The sequence below is a fragment of the Lytechinus pictus genome, chromosome 10 (assembly GCF_037042905.1).
Source record: "Lytechinus pictus isolate F3 Inbred chromosome 10, Lp3.0, whole genome shotgun sequence".
NCBI classification, from domain to species: Eukaryota; Metazoa; Echinodermata; class Echinoidea; order Temnopleuroida; family Toxopneustidae; genus Lytechinus; species Lytechinus pictus.
Genome location: NC_087254.1, coordinates 16,542,155 through 16,555,040, shown reverse-complemented (window position 1 = coordinate 16,555,040; position 12,886 = coordinate 16,542,155). Strand labels below are relative to the sequence as shown.

At 34.8% G+C, this 12,886-nt stretch overlaps 1 protein-coding gene across 4 annotated transcripts in view; it reads right to left on the bottom strand.

Moving 5' to 3' along the window:
• Nucleotides 1-2,280: 2,280 nt before the first annotated feature.
• The window catches only part of LOC129269173 (glutamine-rich protein 2-like), a 39,829-nt gene continuing 29,223 nt past the window's right edge, over nt 2,281-12,886 (bottom strand). For 2 of the 4 annotated variants that reach the window (XM_064105433.1, XM_064105435.1), the window contains 5 exons: nt 12,709-12,849; nt 7,655-7,762; nt 6,990-7,037; nt 6,465-6,564; nt 2,281-6,059 (listed from right to left, as the gene is read on the bottom strand). In XM_064105433.1, the coding sequence (XP_063961503.1) occupies nt 5,709-6,059; nt 6,465-6,564; nt 6,990-7,037; nt 7,655-7,762; nt 12,709-12,849 (748 nt within the window). In that variant the 3' untranslated portion in view covers nt 2,281-5,708. The remainder of the gene's footprint in view (nt 6,060-6,464; nt 6,565-6,989; nt 7,038-7,654; nt 7,763-12,708; nt 12,850-12,886) is intronic. The other 2 variants (XM_064105434.1, XM_064105436.1) reach the window with 1 other exon arrangement.

Below are 12,886 nucleotides of genomic sequence, written 5' to 3'. Positions count from 1 at the left end.
TGGAGTCCATACTTAAAGAAACATATTCAAGCAATAGAAAATGTACAAAGAAAGGGCCACTAAGTTGGTACCTGAAGTAAGAACCTTATTATGAACAAAGATTGATTCAACTAAAATTTCCTACATTAGCATCGCCGTGCGCGAGGAGATAATTATGATCGAAACATCCAAGTTATTTCACAGGTATGACCAAGAGGTAGTGCCAGATTTGGGTCAGGTGCATGGGCCTACCAGAGGTCATGATAAAAAATTGTACATTCCGAGGTCAGTAACTGAGAAACGTAAGAATTCTTTTTACATAAGAATGAGGAAACCTCGGAACAATGAGCCTAAGTAATGAATTAGTAAATACACCCAGTGTCCACAGCTTCGAGAATGGACTGGATAAGTATTGGAGATGTGAACCTGTGAAGTACAAGTTTGATGCTGACCCACCAGGACATGATCCGAGGAGACAGAATTTGGAACTGAATATAGAGTCTTAGACTGCGTTCAGAAGCATCCATAGGTATCTATAGGTAAGAACCTCAAAAGATTCACTCTTACAACCATATAGCCAGGATTTCATTTTGGTGAGGCGGTAAGTGCAGCGTATGTGGCGAAATTAAAATCAAAAGAAGATGTCTCTCTCATCTCCAGTACCTCAGTTTATCAGCTCCAATACAATTAACTTTATTGTGATTCTGAACCTTCTTTTCGAAAGTAATTTTAAAAGCTAAAAAAGTGATTAAATGATCCTTTCCCGCGCGAAGCTGAAAGGTTTTGTCATACTGGCAAAGAAAAGGGAATTCTTTGAGTCATATTAAATGCCTCCCTCGCTATGATCAAATTTGATTGTAAACATTTCAATCGCAAAACAGGAGGAGAAAACGGTTATAACGGGAGAAAATATTCCTTCTTGCGCATAACCTCGAAATTGTGGAGTTTCAAAGGGCGAATGTTTCAACAAAAATGCAGATATCTCTATAACATGTCACCGCTCTAGGCTCTAGCTAATTTGATCTATTTTTTTAAAAAGAATATTAAGTTCGATTACAAGGAAAATAAAACGCATTGAACTCATTAATATGAAGCGCTTGCTTCTGTTTGAATGATTAATAAACTTAAGTGACATCCAAAATATTGAATTAATGGCGCAAAACAATCGGAGATTGATGACATGAAGTTTAATCTAATTTTATAGAAATATTGTACTTCCTTTTTTATATAAATTTAGTACTCCCTGAATTTTAAAACTGTCTCTTTTTGAATGAGGAACCAGCCGGCCGCGGTCCCCAAATAAATTATGATTGACTTGTAAAGAGCTGAAAAGCGAAGAAGTAGCCTATAATTATGTGGGCAGTGACGGCATAGAGTTTACCCGCCCTGACCTAAGGATCGGGAATGTTGTGTGATCAATTTGAGAAAAATACGACTTCATATACTATGGCCAAATCTTCTTACTAATTCCGTTCCCGAATATGTATTTTTACAAACTTTCCGCCACGAAACACACCAGTCCAATATTATATAGCTGAGGTGGGGAAAACGGGGTAGAGTAAGGGAAACAAAAGAGAAAATCAATATTATTTTCCTCGCAATTAAAAGCGCGGAAGCAAAGTTTATATATGAATTTAGAGAGAGAAAAAAAATGTTCCGTTTAGGTTTTTATTCTTTGAGAAATAAACCCCACAAAGGTACCTTTCTTCTGTTTTCTTCCTACGCTCTCACCCCTTTTCTCCTCTCTTTTTTTCATTTTGGGGACGTTTGGGTGGAGACCACCCCCACAACCCCCTGGCTATATACGCACTTGTTATAGAAAAAAAAGGAAAAGGAATATGATAAAGGCCCATTATCTATAACTTTTATTGGAATATTATGACAAAATCTATCACAAAATTTGATTTTCTTATGCCAATGATAGTATTATCTTTCATTTCCTAAGCAAAAAAAATTAAGATAAAAGACGGGATGCCTTTAGAAATATGCCTCTTGGACGCCAGGAAAACAAACGGACAAGCAAGATTCATGTATGTAGCCCCGGGGACCTCGCCACTTCAGTAAGTGTTCGTTCTTACTCTCTCACCCCCCCCCCTCCTCTCATTTTCTTTACTTTTCTTCTTCCTTTCATATTTCCTTCATTTTCTTTTTTTTTGTCCCTTCCTTCCTTTTCTTCTTTTATTTCTTCCTTCTTTTTTGTCCCTTTTTGCACCACCAACAGGGGACGCGGCCTCTTCGGCCCTCCGGATATACTCCATTTCGCTAATGATCAGCTCATTTGGTACAAGAGGAGACAAGGTATGGGTTCACAAACATTTACTTTCTTGACAAGTTTTTTATTTTAACATGAAAATAAGTCGCGCACAGGCTCGCATAAAGAAAACATTGGTGTGTAATACAGAAAATAATGACAATTTTAGTATTCAGATTTAGTTTTTATAAAAACTAGAAATAAGTACATGATAATAGACAATTCAAATTATGTAATATACTTTACAATAAACTAACATACTTATATAGGGACCTATGTGTTCAATTATTGATTAATGCTTGCTTTGTGAAAATAGATTTAAGTGTGAGATCACAATGGAACAAAACCACAACAATTAATAAATCAGTCATTAAATCATCTGTGTAGGTAATTGCTAGCAATGATGGTTTGTGTAACCCAACAAATTTTATGCTTTTTTTTTTTACAAAACCATCGGCCTAACTTGGTATGAAAACAATAGTCACATATCCAAAAATTTTAAATTGGGCTGACCTATACCATTTCATACCCTAAAACATGGGTTAACATTCATAGCATAAGCATGAATCATTGGTTATTAAAGGCATGAATAAGTACTAAAACAGCTGCTGTCTTCTATAAACTGGTTCAAAACCACTTAATCTGAAAATAACATTCAAGGCACTTCAAAACTAACCCTGTAGGATTTGAAATTGCAGCTGATTCTATCACATCACAGCCTAGTAAATTAATCTTTGAAACATAATATATTCATCTTTAGAACCGTATGCAATAATCTTATTATTATATCAAAGGTACGTCATCATGATTTAAGCTCAAATGAACACAAAACATCATCACTCATGATATGCAATACCGGTAATAAATAAATGTAATTCAATTCAAATACTAGGTGCCATGTCATAAAGTCTTATGATAACAAATGCACAATATCTATAACAAATTTACAACTAGCCAATCAGGGGCCCGTTTCATAAAGGACTTACAACTGTTGTAACTTTGTCATTATGGCAACTACCATGGAAACCTTGACTATGATTGGCTGCTGAGACCTGTTACCATGGTAGTTGACATAATGACAAAGTTACAACAGTTGCAAGTCCTTGATGTAATGGGCCCCAGATCGAATGATTTCAGTCGCTTTAAGCTATTATTGCAAATTTGTTATCATAACAAAATTTATGAAAACATGGCCCCTTGGTGTCCAAAGGAAATGTCATACTGACATGAAAAAATCATTAAATCAATCGGTTTACTATCAAACACAGTCCAAATGTGAGCAAATTTGTCAAATGTTCTTGATACTCTGATAGCTTGCCAGTTCTAGCAACAAGTAACATATGCCAATCAGAGTTTCCTACCAAGAAAATGCAATATATTGCCATTAGAACTGCAAGAAAAGTAAATCTATTGATTTGATGCACCAGGCATGATATCAAGACTACTGATATATCCATGACTAAAAATTCACAAATTCAAAATCCACTTGAGGCATTGACAATATCAGAAATCAATGGACAGTGACTTAAAAGAGTTGTTGAAAAACAGACATGAATCATACACACAAAATGACTTCAGATGAAGTATAAACATAATTTAGGTGATTATGAAACTCTAAAACAAAAACAGTTCTTCAAAAAATGAAATATTTCCACATCACTCCCAAGAATTAAACTTCAAACTTGTCTACTTTCAAAACCAGCATTAATTCAAAGTGATACTGACAAGCCAGTAATTATCAAACATTTCATGTCATACACATAGCTCATGGTGCATTATGGGACATTGCTGTCAACATACAGTGAGAATAGAACATATTCTAGAAGAATAGCAGTTTTCATGTACGAATCTAATGGAGAGCATTCTCAAACAAATGATATCTAATGGGTTGCAATTGATAAACACAAATTGCTTGCCTTACATACACATTGCAGAATCAACAATAGTGTGTGCAACTTTAATCCGGTTTATCATACTGGACTTATGAATGACTCTACGTCCTGTTTTAATGAACTCGTTAGGAATATTTAAAAAATGCTACAACTCTCAAGACAAAGTTGCTTTAGGCCAATCAAATTGTTTACTTTCAGTAGCTTATAAAAGAATTTGTACTTGATCAATTTTATGAAAGTAGGCCTGATGATTCCATATCTGAAGTAATTATAGTAAACTAGCATACTTATAATGATTAAAAAAAAATTTGAAGAATTTTCATTATTTACTAACAATACGTCTTCGAAAATTGAGCAGAGTTCAGAGATCAGAAGTAAATTCAACAAATTTGTTTCTAAAAAAATTGATAGAGATGTGCAGAGAGTTGTAAGCTATCACCTTTTGAAGAAATACATATTAATCTCTAGAAAATACACCACACACCCTGGAATGTAAAAAATATGGTCAAGTTTATAAAAAGGTAGGAAATTTGCATTACAATGGGGAAAAAAGTTGATGCAATTATGAAATATATAGCGATGCATTAAAGGAAAAATTACTGCATGTGTAAATGTTGGTATATAATCTTTAAAATCAACTTCATACCCTTTAAAAAAAATTGTTCCAGATGAGAGAATCTGTTAAGATGTTTTTTAAAAACAAAGACTCGATTGAAAACACATAATTGTTTATAGTTTCTATAGTTTTATCTCTCTCCTCTCTTTCTTTTTCTCTCAACATCTATCTCTTTTACATTTTCTCTTTTGCTCTCTCTCTTTCTTCCTATCTCTCTCACTCTCTCTTTCACTCTCTTTTCTCATAGCTATCTATAAGGCGTAAGGATGGAATTGCGGTATTTCATCAAAAATACTTTTGATAAAATATATAGATATATAATTTGGCAGTTTGTATTTACATGATAGGCATTTGGTGAAAAACAGGCACAAAAAAATACACTTGGAATACACTGGACGGTATCATAGAGAAAAATTAAAAACTGACCAAGGTACTAAATTTGCTGACAGAATAATAAATTTGTCATATTGTGATAATTTTTTTTATATACAAGGTGTAAAATGCCCCAATCGTTTGCACAATATATTTTCCCTATTACACGAAATCACATTATTCTTTGGAAAGACAAGAAAACATCTAGTTACTCATCTATGATTTATAATAAAGAAGACTTCAGATATGCGTAGAAAAGCAATCCAAAAATACAAAGTGCAATATCACCTCTTGTGCAAATTAATTTCCAAGAGTTTACCACATGATTGTCCATGTTTCAAATACAATGTGATTGTTTTTGTTGTATGTACTTCAAAAAATTTTATGAAACAATGCAATCTGAAATTTTCAAAATATATGTACAATCCTATTGAGTATATAAATAAAGAAGAAATTTGAAACTATTGCCAGTCCCTGGACGGAAAACAGTCTTAAAATCCTGCTAGAACCAAACTGGACGGTAGAACGAAAGACTGTATGCAATTTCGACTGAGCTTGGAAAGTTTTTAAAAATGAAGGCAAAGATATCCTAGGAATGTTATGACTGGTCTGACGTTGCTTCTATAGGTTGGGGGACGGAGATCGTCTCTGGTGGGGCATCCCTTGGGGTTGGGGGAGGTGGCTGTCCAGCTTCCACCTCCGTGTTTGCGGGGGCGGTGACGGGGGAACCCCGCCCGCCTGATGAGGTAGAGGGGGGTTTGTTGCCGGATCCTGGTCTAGCCGAAGTGGGGCGGTTGGGTGCCCTAGCTGCAGCGCTGGAATGGGGGACCATTATTCCGTTTGGTTGGAGGGCGGTGGTGTCTAGGGGTTCGGGGGCTTGTCTGGAGGGTGGGTGACTGCGACGTCCCCTTGCACTGCTGACCCGGGGTGATTTAGCTCTCATGTTCCCCTGTGAAGGAAATAATATTAATATGCAACAATTATATAGCACTTGAATACAATGTTTCTAAGCTCTGCATACTATCACCCCCACTTTAGCACAGCTACACTGATCAGGTGCGCGAGCATACAAGCAATTCCTTCCTACCGGGTACCCTTGGGTGCAGAGTGGCAAATTTAGATAAACGCCTTGCCAAAAGATGCGGGTGCCACGGTTGAATTCAAACCCCTGACCTTGTGGTTCAATGCATGATTATATTGGATACATACTGTATATAGATCAAGCATGAAATAAATGAATTTGAATTCATTATACAACACCTGCGATGTACTCTCTTAGTAATTACTGTTTTGGCTTGGTCTACACGAAATCAAGCCTCAGTACTAATATTGTTAAAGTCGTTAGATGTTTTACCTTTGATTGTGTTAGGGTTGGTAACCTCTCAGTCATGTGACCAGTGTCCAACCGAGCTTTGTATATATGACCATCTTGACCCTGTATGTCTGCTTCAATCCTACATTAAAAAAAAACAAAAAAACACTGAATTGACTCTTCCATCCTGCATTAAAAAAAAAAGGGGGGGGAACTCTTTTCAGGTAAATGTGACATCATTCATTATGAGTTTTTTAGTTCTTTGCATGCAATCTTAAATTATTCAATAGATGTATCATCGTGATTGGTTAAAACACTTATCACATGATATTCAACTTATTTCTTGCATTACACTGCAGTGCAAACAAGTGTGAAACAAAAATTGACATTGCATGCTTCAGCAGACCAGCTCTATCCTGACAGAGTAGAAGAGCAACAAAAATGAATACCTTTTAAACATTTGTGATACTCTGTCGCTATTTCATAAAACAAATAATGCACTTGATCTGTCTTTTTAATGAAAAAATGGATTGAACTAGAATGAATTTTGGTTGGTTATCTTCTTACCTTCCATTGATAACAGGAGCTATATCCTCTGTTGTTGTAACCATATTCCTGTTCAACAAACATTCAAATTAAGAAATTGACATTAAATTTAAGTTACCATACCAGAACAATCCTGAAAACCAAGAAAATATTACACTGTAACAAAAGTCAGTACCATGTCTGTTAGCAAGAATCTTGCTATAGGCTGGCTAGCGCCTTTCCCAGTGAATAAAAATGAGGTCTCCTTTTTTTTTCATTTAGCCATCTTTAATTTATCATGATTTCTATCATGCATTAAAAAAAGTGAAAAAAATTCTTGTCATGAGGAAATCAACACTAATTTACTTTTTACAGTATTCAAACAAAAAGTAAATGCAACTTTTAAATAAACTTTCAATGATGAGCTATGGAAGCGTTATGTATATTGAGTCTTACAGTATGCCCGAAATAACCCAAACCAGGGTCAATGGACAATGCATGTTTTAATGACATTAAAATCATCTTCAAGAAGAATAACACTCCATTTTCTGTGTTATTTAACGATAAACTAAGTCTTAAGGTCCACGGAGAGGACCTTAAGCCGTCGGTCCTCTGGTTGCTTGCTAACAAGCATTCATGCTTTCTAAGATACATGTATATGTGACTACTGGTTGATTGATTGAAGGCTCAAGGGATTAGTGACTTACGTTGTCTGAGCGACCCTGGTTATTCTCCGATGGGGAAAGGTCATTGTATGACTTCCCCCGCAGCTACGGCTCGCTACAAAGTAATCGGGAACGTCCTGGTAAGTACCGCTATAATCAAGAGAAAGAGAGAGATCTTGATTAATGTAGTGTTTCATGAGGCATCTCTTAGGTGATTTTCACCGACAAACTTGCTCTGAGCCAATCAGATGCAAGGGTTTCAGTAGCTTGTAACAAATAGTCAGTGAAAATCACCACGTGCATGTATTTGTTAATTGAAATTCCCCCGACAACTCCGCTATTAGAGGGCAACCCCTCATAATGTAATTTGCATGAGAAAAACTCTGAAGGGGTGTAGTGCAAAAAAAAGCTAATGTGCTCCTGAAATAATAATAAAAATATGCAACATTTATCTGGCGCTTAATACAAATGTTTCTGCATACTATTACCAATTTCAATTACAAATTACATATTCAACACAATCTCATTAATACGCAGTAAAACTTGATCTGACCAATGTGATAAATTGTTCCTCACCACACACATATTTGGGGGAAGCACAATTTTTAATCAGACTTGAATCTTTGGGAAGAACCATCAGGCGGAATGGCTCCCCTGTAGGAAAGCTTCTGTGAGGACAACTCTTCCAAGAGTACAAGGGAATAGGGGCAGGGGTGATATTTCAGAATCAATGGAACAGCAAAACAGAAGAAACTGAATTTCTAAAATCCAATTTTATCAAATAAGCATAAAAAATTCTGTTGCTTAATATGATATACAGGTGTGTACTGTATATATATTTTTTTTGCAGTTATATCTCAATATTTGGATAGTCTGTATTCAATATACTCCCAGACTATGATTTAAAAAGGAGAGTGAAGACTACAGAGAGAGAGAGAGGGAGAGATATAGAAAGAGAAAGAGAAGCCATAAGATTTTCTCCACCAGGTGATTACGTAACCATGTGTAATTACTAATGAGTAATATCGCTGAGCATATTGATCTGACTATACACTGTGCTATGCTATGGCAGAAAGGATTTATATAAGAAACATGTATACTGCAATTCAAATCACAATCAATGTTTTGTGTATTAATTTTTTTATTTTTCTTTTAAACAAGTGGAATGCCTCTGGCCGTCTCACCTGCATCACGCGATTCAATATAGCAGCAGTGCTGATTTTGAAAACTACTATAACTCGCACAAGATGTTCAGTGATACTTGGTTACTCTTATTTCCACGTTTTATGAACTAGACCAATACACTTATAGAGATACATGTATGATGGCAATTCAACAAATACCCCCAACGTGGCCAAAGTTCTTTGACCTTACATGACCTTTGACCTTGATCATGTGACCTGAAACTCGCACAGGATGTTCAGTGATACTTGATTACTATTATGTCCAAGTTTTATGAACTAGACCAACACACTTTCAAATTTATGGCTGTAATTCAACAAATACCCCAATTTGGCCAAAGTTCATTGACCCTAAATGACCTTTGACCTTGATCATGTGACCTGAAACTTGCACAGGATGTTCAGTAATACTTGATTACTATTATGTCCAAGTTTCATGAATCAGATCCATAAACTTTCAAAGTTATGATGGTAATTCGACAGATACCCCCAATTCGGCCAAAGTTCATTGACCCTAAATGACCTTTGACCTTGGTCATGTGACGTGAAACTCATGCAGGATGTTCAGTGATACTTGATTAACCTTATGTATAAGTTTCATGAACTAGGTCCATATATTTTCTAAGTTATGATGACATTTCAAAAACTTAACCTTAGGTTAAGATTTTGATGTTGATTCCCCCAACATGGTCTAAGTTCATTGACCCTAAATGACCTTTGACCTTGGTCATGTGACATGAAACTCAGGCAGGATGTTTAGTAATACTTGATTAACCTTATGGCCAAGTTTCATGAACTAGGTCCATATACTTTCTAAGTTATGCTGTCATTTCAAAAACTTAACCTCAGGTTAAGATTTGGTGTTGACGCCGCCGCCGCCGCCGCCACCGTCGCCGCCGCCGTCGGAAAAGCGGCGCCTATAGTCTCACTCTGCTATGCAGGTGAGACAAAAATTACAATTGATATCTTGATGTAGATATGTTAAGAAATAAAGAATATTATCTACTCTAAATGAGCATATAATGAGTAGACACATCTTTATCAGGAATGCATAATATCATCACTATTTTCACAAATCATATCTAAAGGATTTCAGCAGGCAAAAGCTAATTTTGAGATAAATCTTTAGCTTTTCATTCGTGGCTATGAAAAGTATGTGTTTGATTGAATTATTTCTCAAAAAAATGGGAATCTGAAATTTTAGACATTCAACACTCTGGTTGGAATATATAGGGAAATACTATTGATTTTAATTTGTTTTTATCGAATTTGGCCAGTTGGGAAACTCATGAAATGGTGATGATACATCCTTTGTGCATATACTATGCCATCTATTGCCATGCATTATTGGGTTAGTGAAGGTCCATGCTTGATATACTGTATGATCCTAATAGTACATGTATCTTCTCCATGCATGATTACTTTTGAATATTTCCTTTAAATATATGTATGTAATGAGTGAAGAAGGAAAAATGAAATAGCATATTTTATTGATTGAAGACTAGAATTATGAATTGCTTTCTTGTAAAATAACACATGCATGTATACAAGAGGTTAATAAGTCATAGTAGTTTCCAAACATTCAATTAACTATCTGACAATATCTCTATACAATTATAATCTCTTTAATTGAAAGCTGCATCTAAACTCCATGAAAGTACCTCAAAAAATTAGATTATCATTCCACTCTTACCAGGGAATAATTTTGCTTCACAAATTTGAATAGCATTTTTGGTCATAAGAGAAAAGCTCTTAACTAAGTAATGTACAGTCCTATGTAAAAATATGCTATACAAAAGACTTCATGCATAGCAGTCTTTCAAAAATGTGGAGCAAATTATTCCCTGGCAAGAGTGGAATGATAATCTAATTTTTTGAGGTACTTTCATGGAGTTTAGATGCAGCTTTCAATTAAAGAGATTATAATTTTATAGAGATATTGTCAAATAGTTAATTGAATGTTTGGAAACTACTATGACTTATTAACATCTTGTATACATGCATGTGTTATTTTACAAGAAAGCAATTCATAATTCTAGTCTTCAATCAATAAAATATACTATTTCATTTTTCCTTCTTCACTCATTTCACAAAGGGTGTGTGTGTGTGAGTGAGTGTTGAAGGGGGAGGGTTGTTTACAAAACAATATGTCTAAGTATTACATGCGTGTTTTTCCGGAAAAATATTAAGCTTCCATAAACAGCATTATAAATTGAAATTTCAGATTTCACTTCCAATCTCATTCTATAAAATTGATAGTCTAGCTCAAAAAGAACACACTGTATGAAGTCTATTATATGTTAACTAATATATTTCTAACAAGTAGCGTGGTTTCTATAGGGGAAAACCTACATGTAGATCTACAAATGTATCTAATTATTAATCTAGGAGTGATAATGGATAGGTGAAGGTGGATGTCTAAATTGTAATGTTCATATGCCATAGATGCAATGAAAATCACACACACACACACACACACAATTGGAGTACCATCAGATTTCCAAACTTTATAATTAAAAACTATCAAAAATTTTCATAACCTTCCATTATTCCCAGACATACCTGTAGATATGCATTTATCTGTGTGCACTGGTAACAAAACACTTTATGTGACTTTCAAAATAGGCTTGATGTCAATAGAAAAAAAATCAGAACAAAAAATGTGCTGTGCTATTACCAATCACTTCGAAAATGGTTTGCTCTGTGTTTTAATGATGACTTAAATGTAATATTCAACTGATGGGTTTAAGTTACACTTAATTCTATAAAGAGATACTTCAGCATAAGAAAAATTCTCTATTCATTGTACATGTACATGTAAGGTATTTCCCAACAACTCAATGCCCCAGTACACACTCATCAATACATGCTTCATCCCAATCCAAAGTTCAGTTGATGATCGCAAAAACATCAAGTACATTGTTATGGATAAAGCTCATTAAAATGGATTTCATACTTGTAAGCTTGGTAGGTGGTATACTTCAAATAAATTTTTTTTCCATGAAGAGACAAAAAACATATCTCACATTCCCATGAATGAATATATAAACCTATATAGATGTATGATAAGCAAAATGATGATGAAGAGAAACAGTGAAACTAAGAAAGCATGCACGAAGCAGAATGCAAGCACATCAGAGTGATATTTTTGCCGTCACCCATCAATCATACACTTACCGCCATCTTGAAAAAATAAATATATCCATGCGTCAAAAGATAAAATATGTTAATAAAACATTAGCAAAAGCAAAAATAAAGTAAAAATGTGCAAAGCAATGAGATGCTTATATTCAAAATTAGAAAAACAAATATTATTTACAATAATATGCAATATATCAAAAATAAATCCACAGCAAATTTGTAAATTAATATATATTAGCAAGTTAAATACTAGAAAAAGCATATCTTTTTTTTCAAATTTCGATGCATTGTTACTTACTAGTACATCATGACAAATTGTAAATTGTGGTTAATGCAAATCAGAGATAAAACTTTATTCTGAAATCAATTTGCAATAAAACTTTATTTTATGAAGTAATGAAATTTCAATTATCAGGTTGATTTATGATAATTTCCAATACAATTCCCTCTCCTGTCTTCCTCCTATTAAGACAAAAATTATGGTCACTTCCAAATCAAAACAAAATTTAGCAAATCTGTGTGAATACCATTTTGGATACAAGTTAAAACATGTGTTAGCATGTATATGATGTACTTCATGGAGACCCACTATGTGTATTATTGTTGCATTGTGCAAAAATGGTTAAATAATCCAGATTAAATTCAATATATGGACACATCTGTATATCAACTTTGCGTCTTGTAAAAAATGCACTTTATAGAACAAATACACAGCAAAGACAATAGAGTTTTAATAATATATCACTCCAAATGTGGGTGGGGCACTCTCGCTACCTTTGGACATGGGGACTGCACCCCCGAAGATACTCGCTCATCTGACGGGTGTGTCTCAATCTCATCAACTCCCCTGGGACCAGGGATTGGGTCCCCTCAATCAGGGGTAGGTCATTCTCAGGGGGAATGGACAAGGCAATTCTACAGGGGGAGGAGTAGCAGGTGGAAGGACGGATGA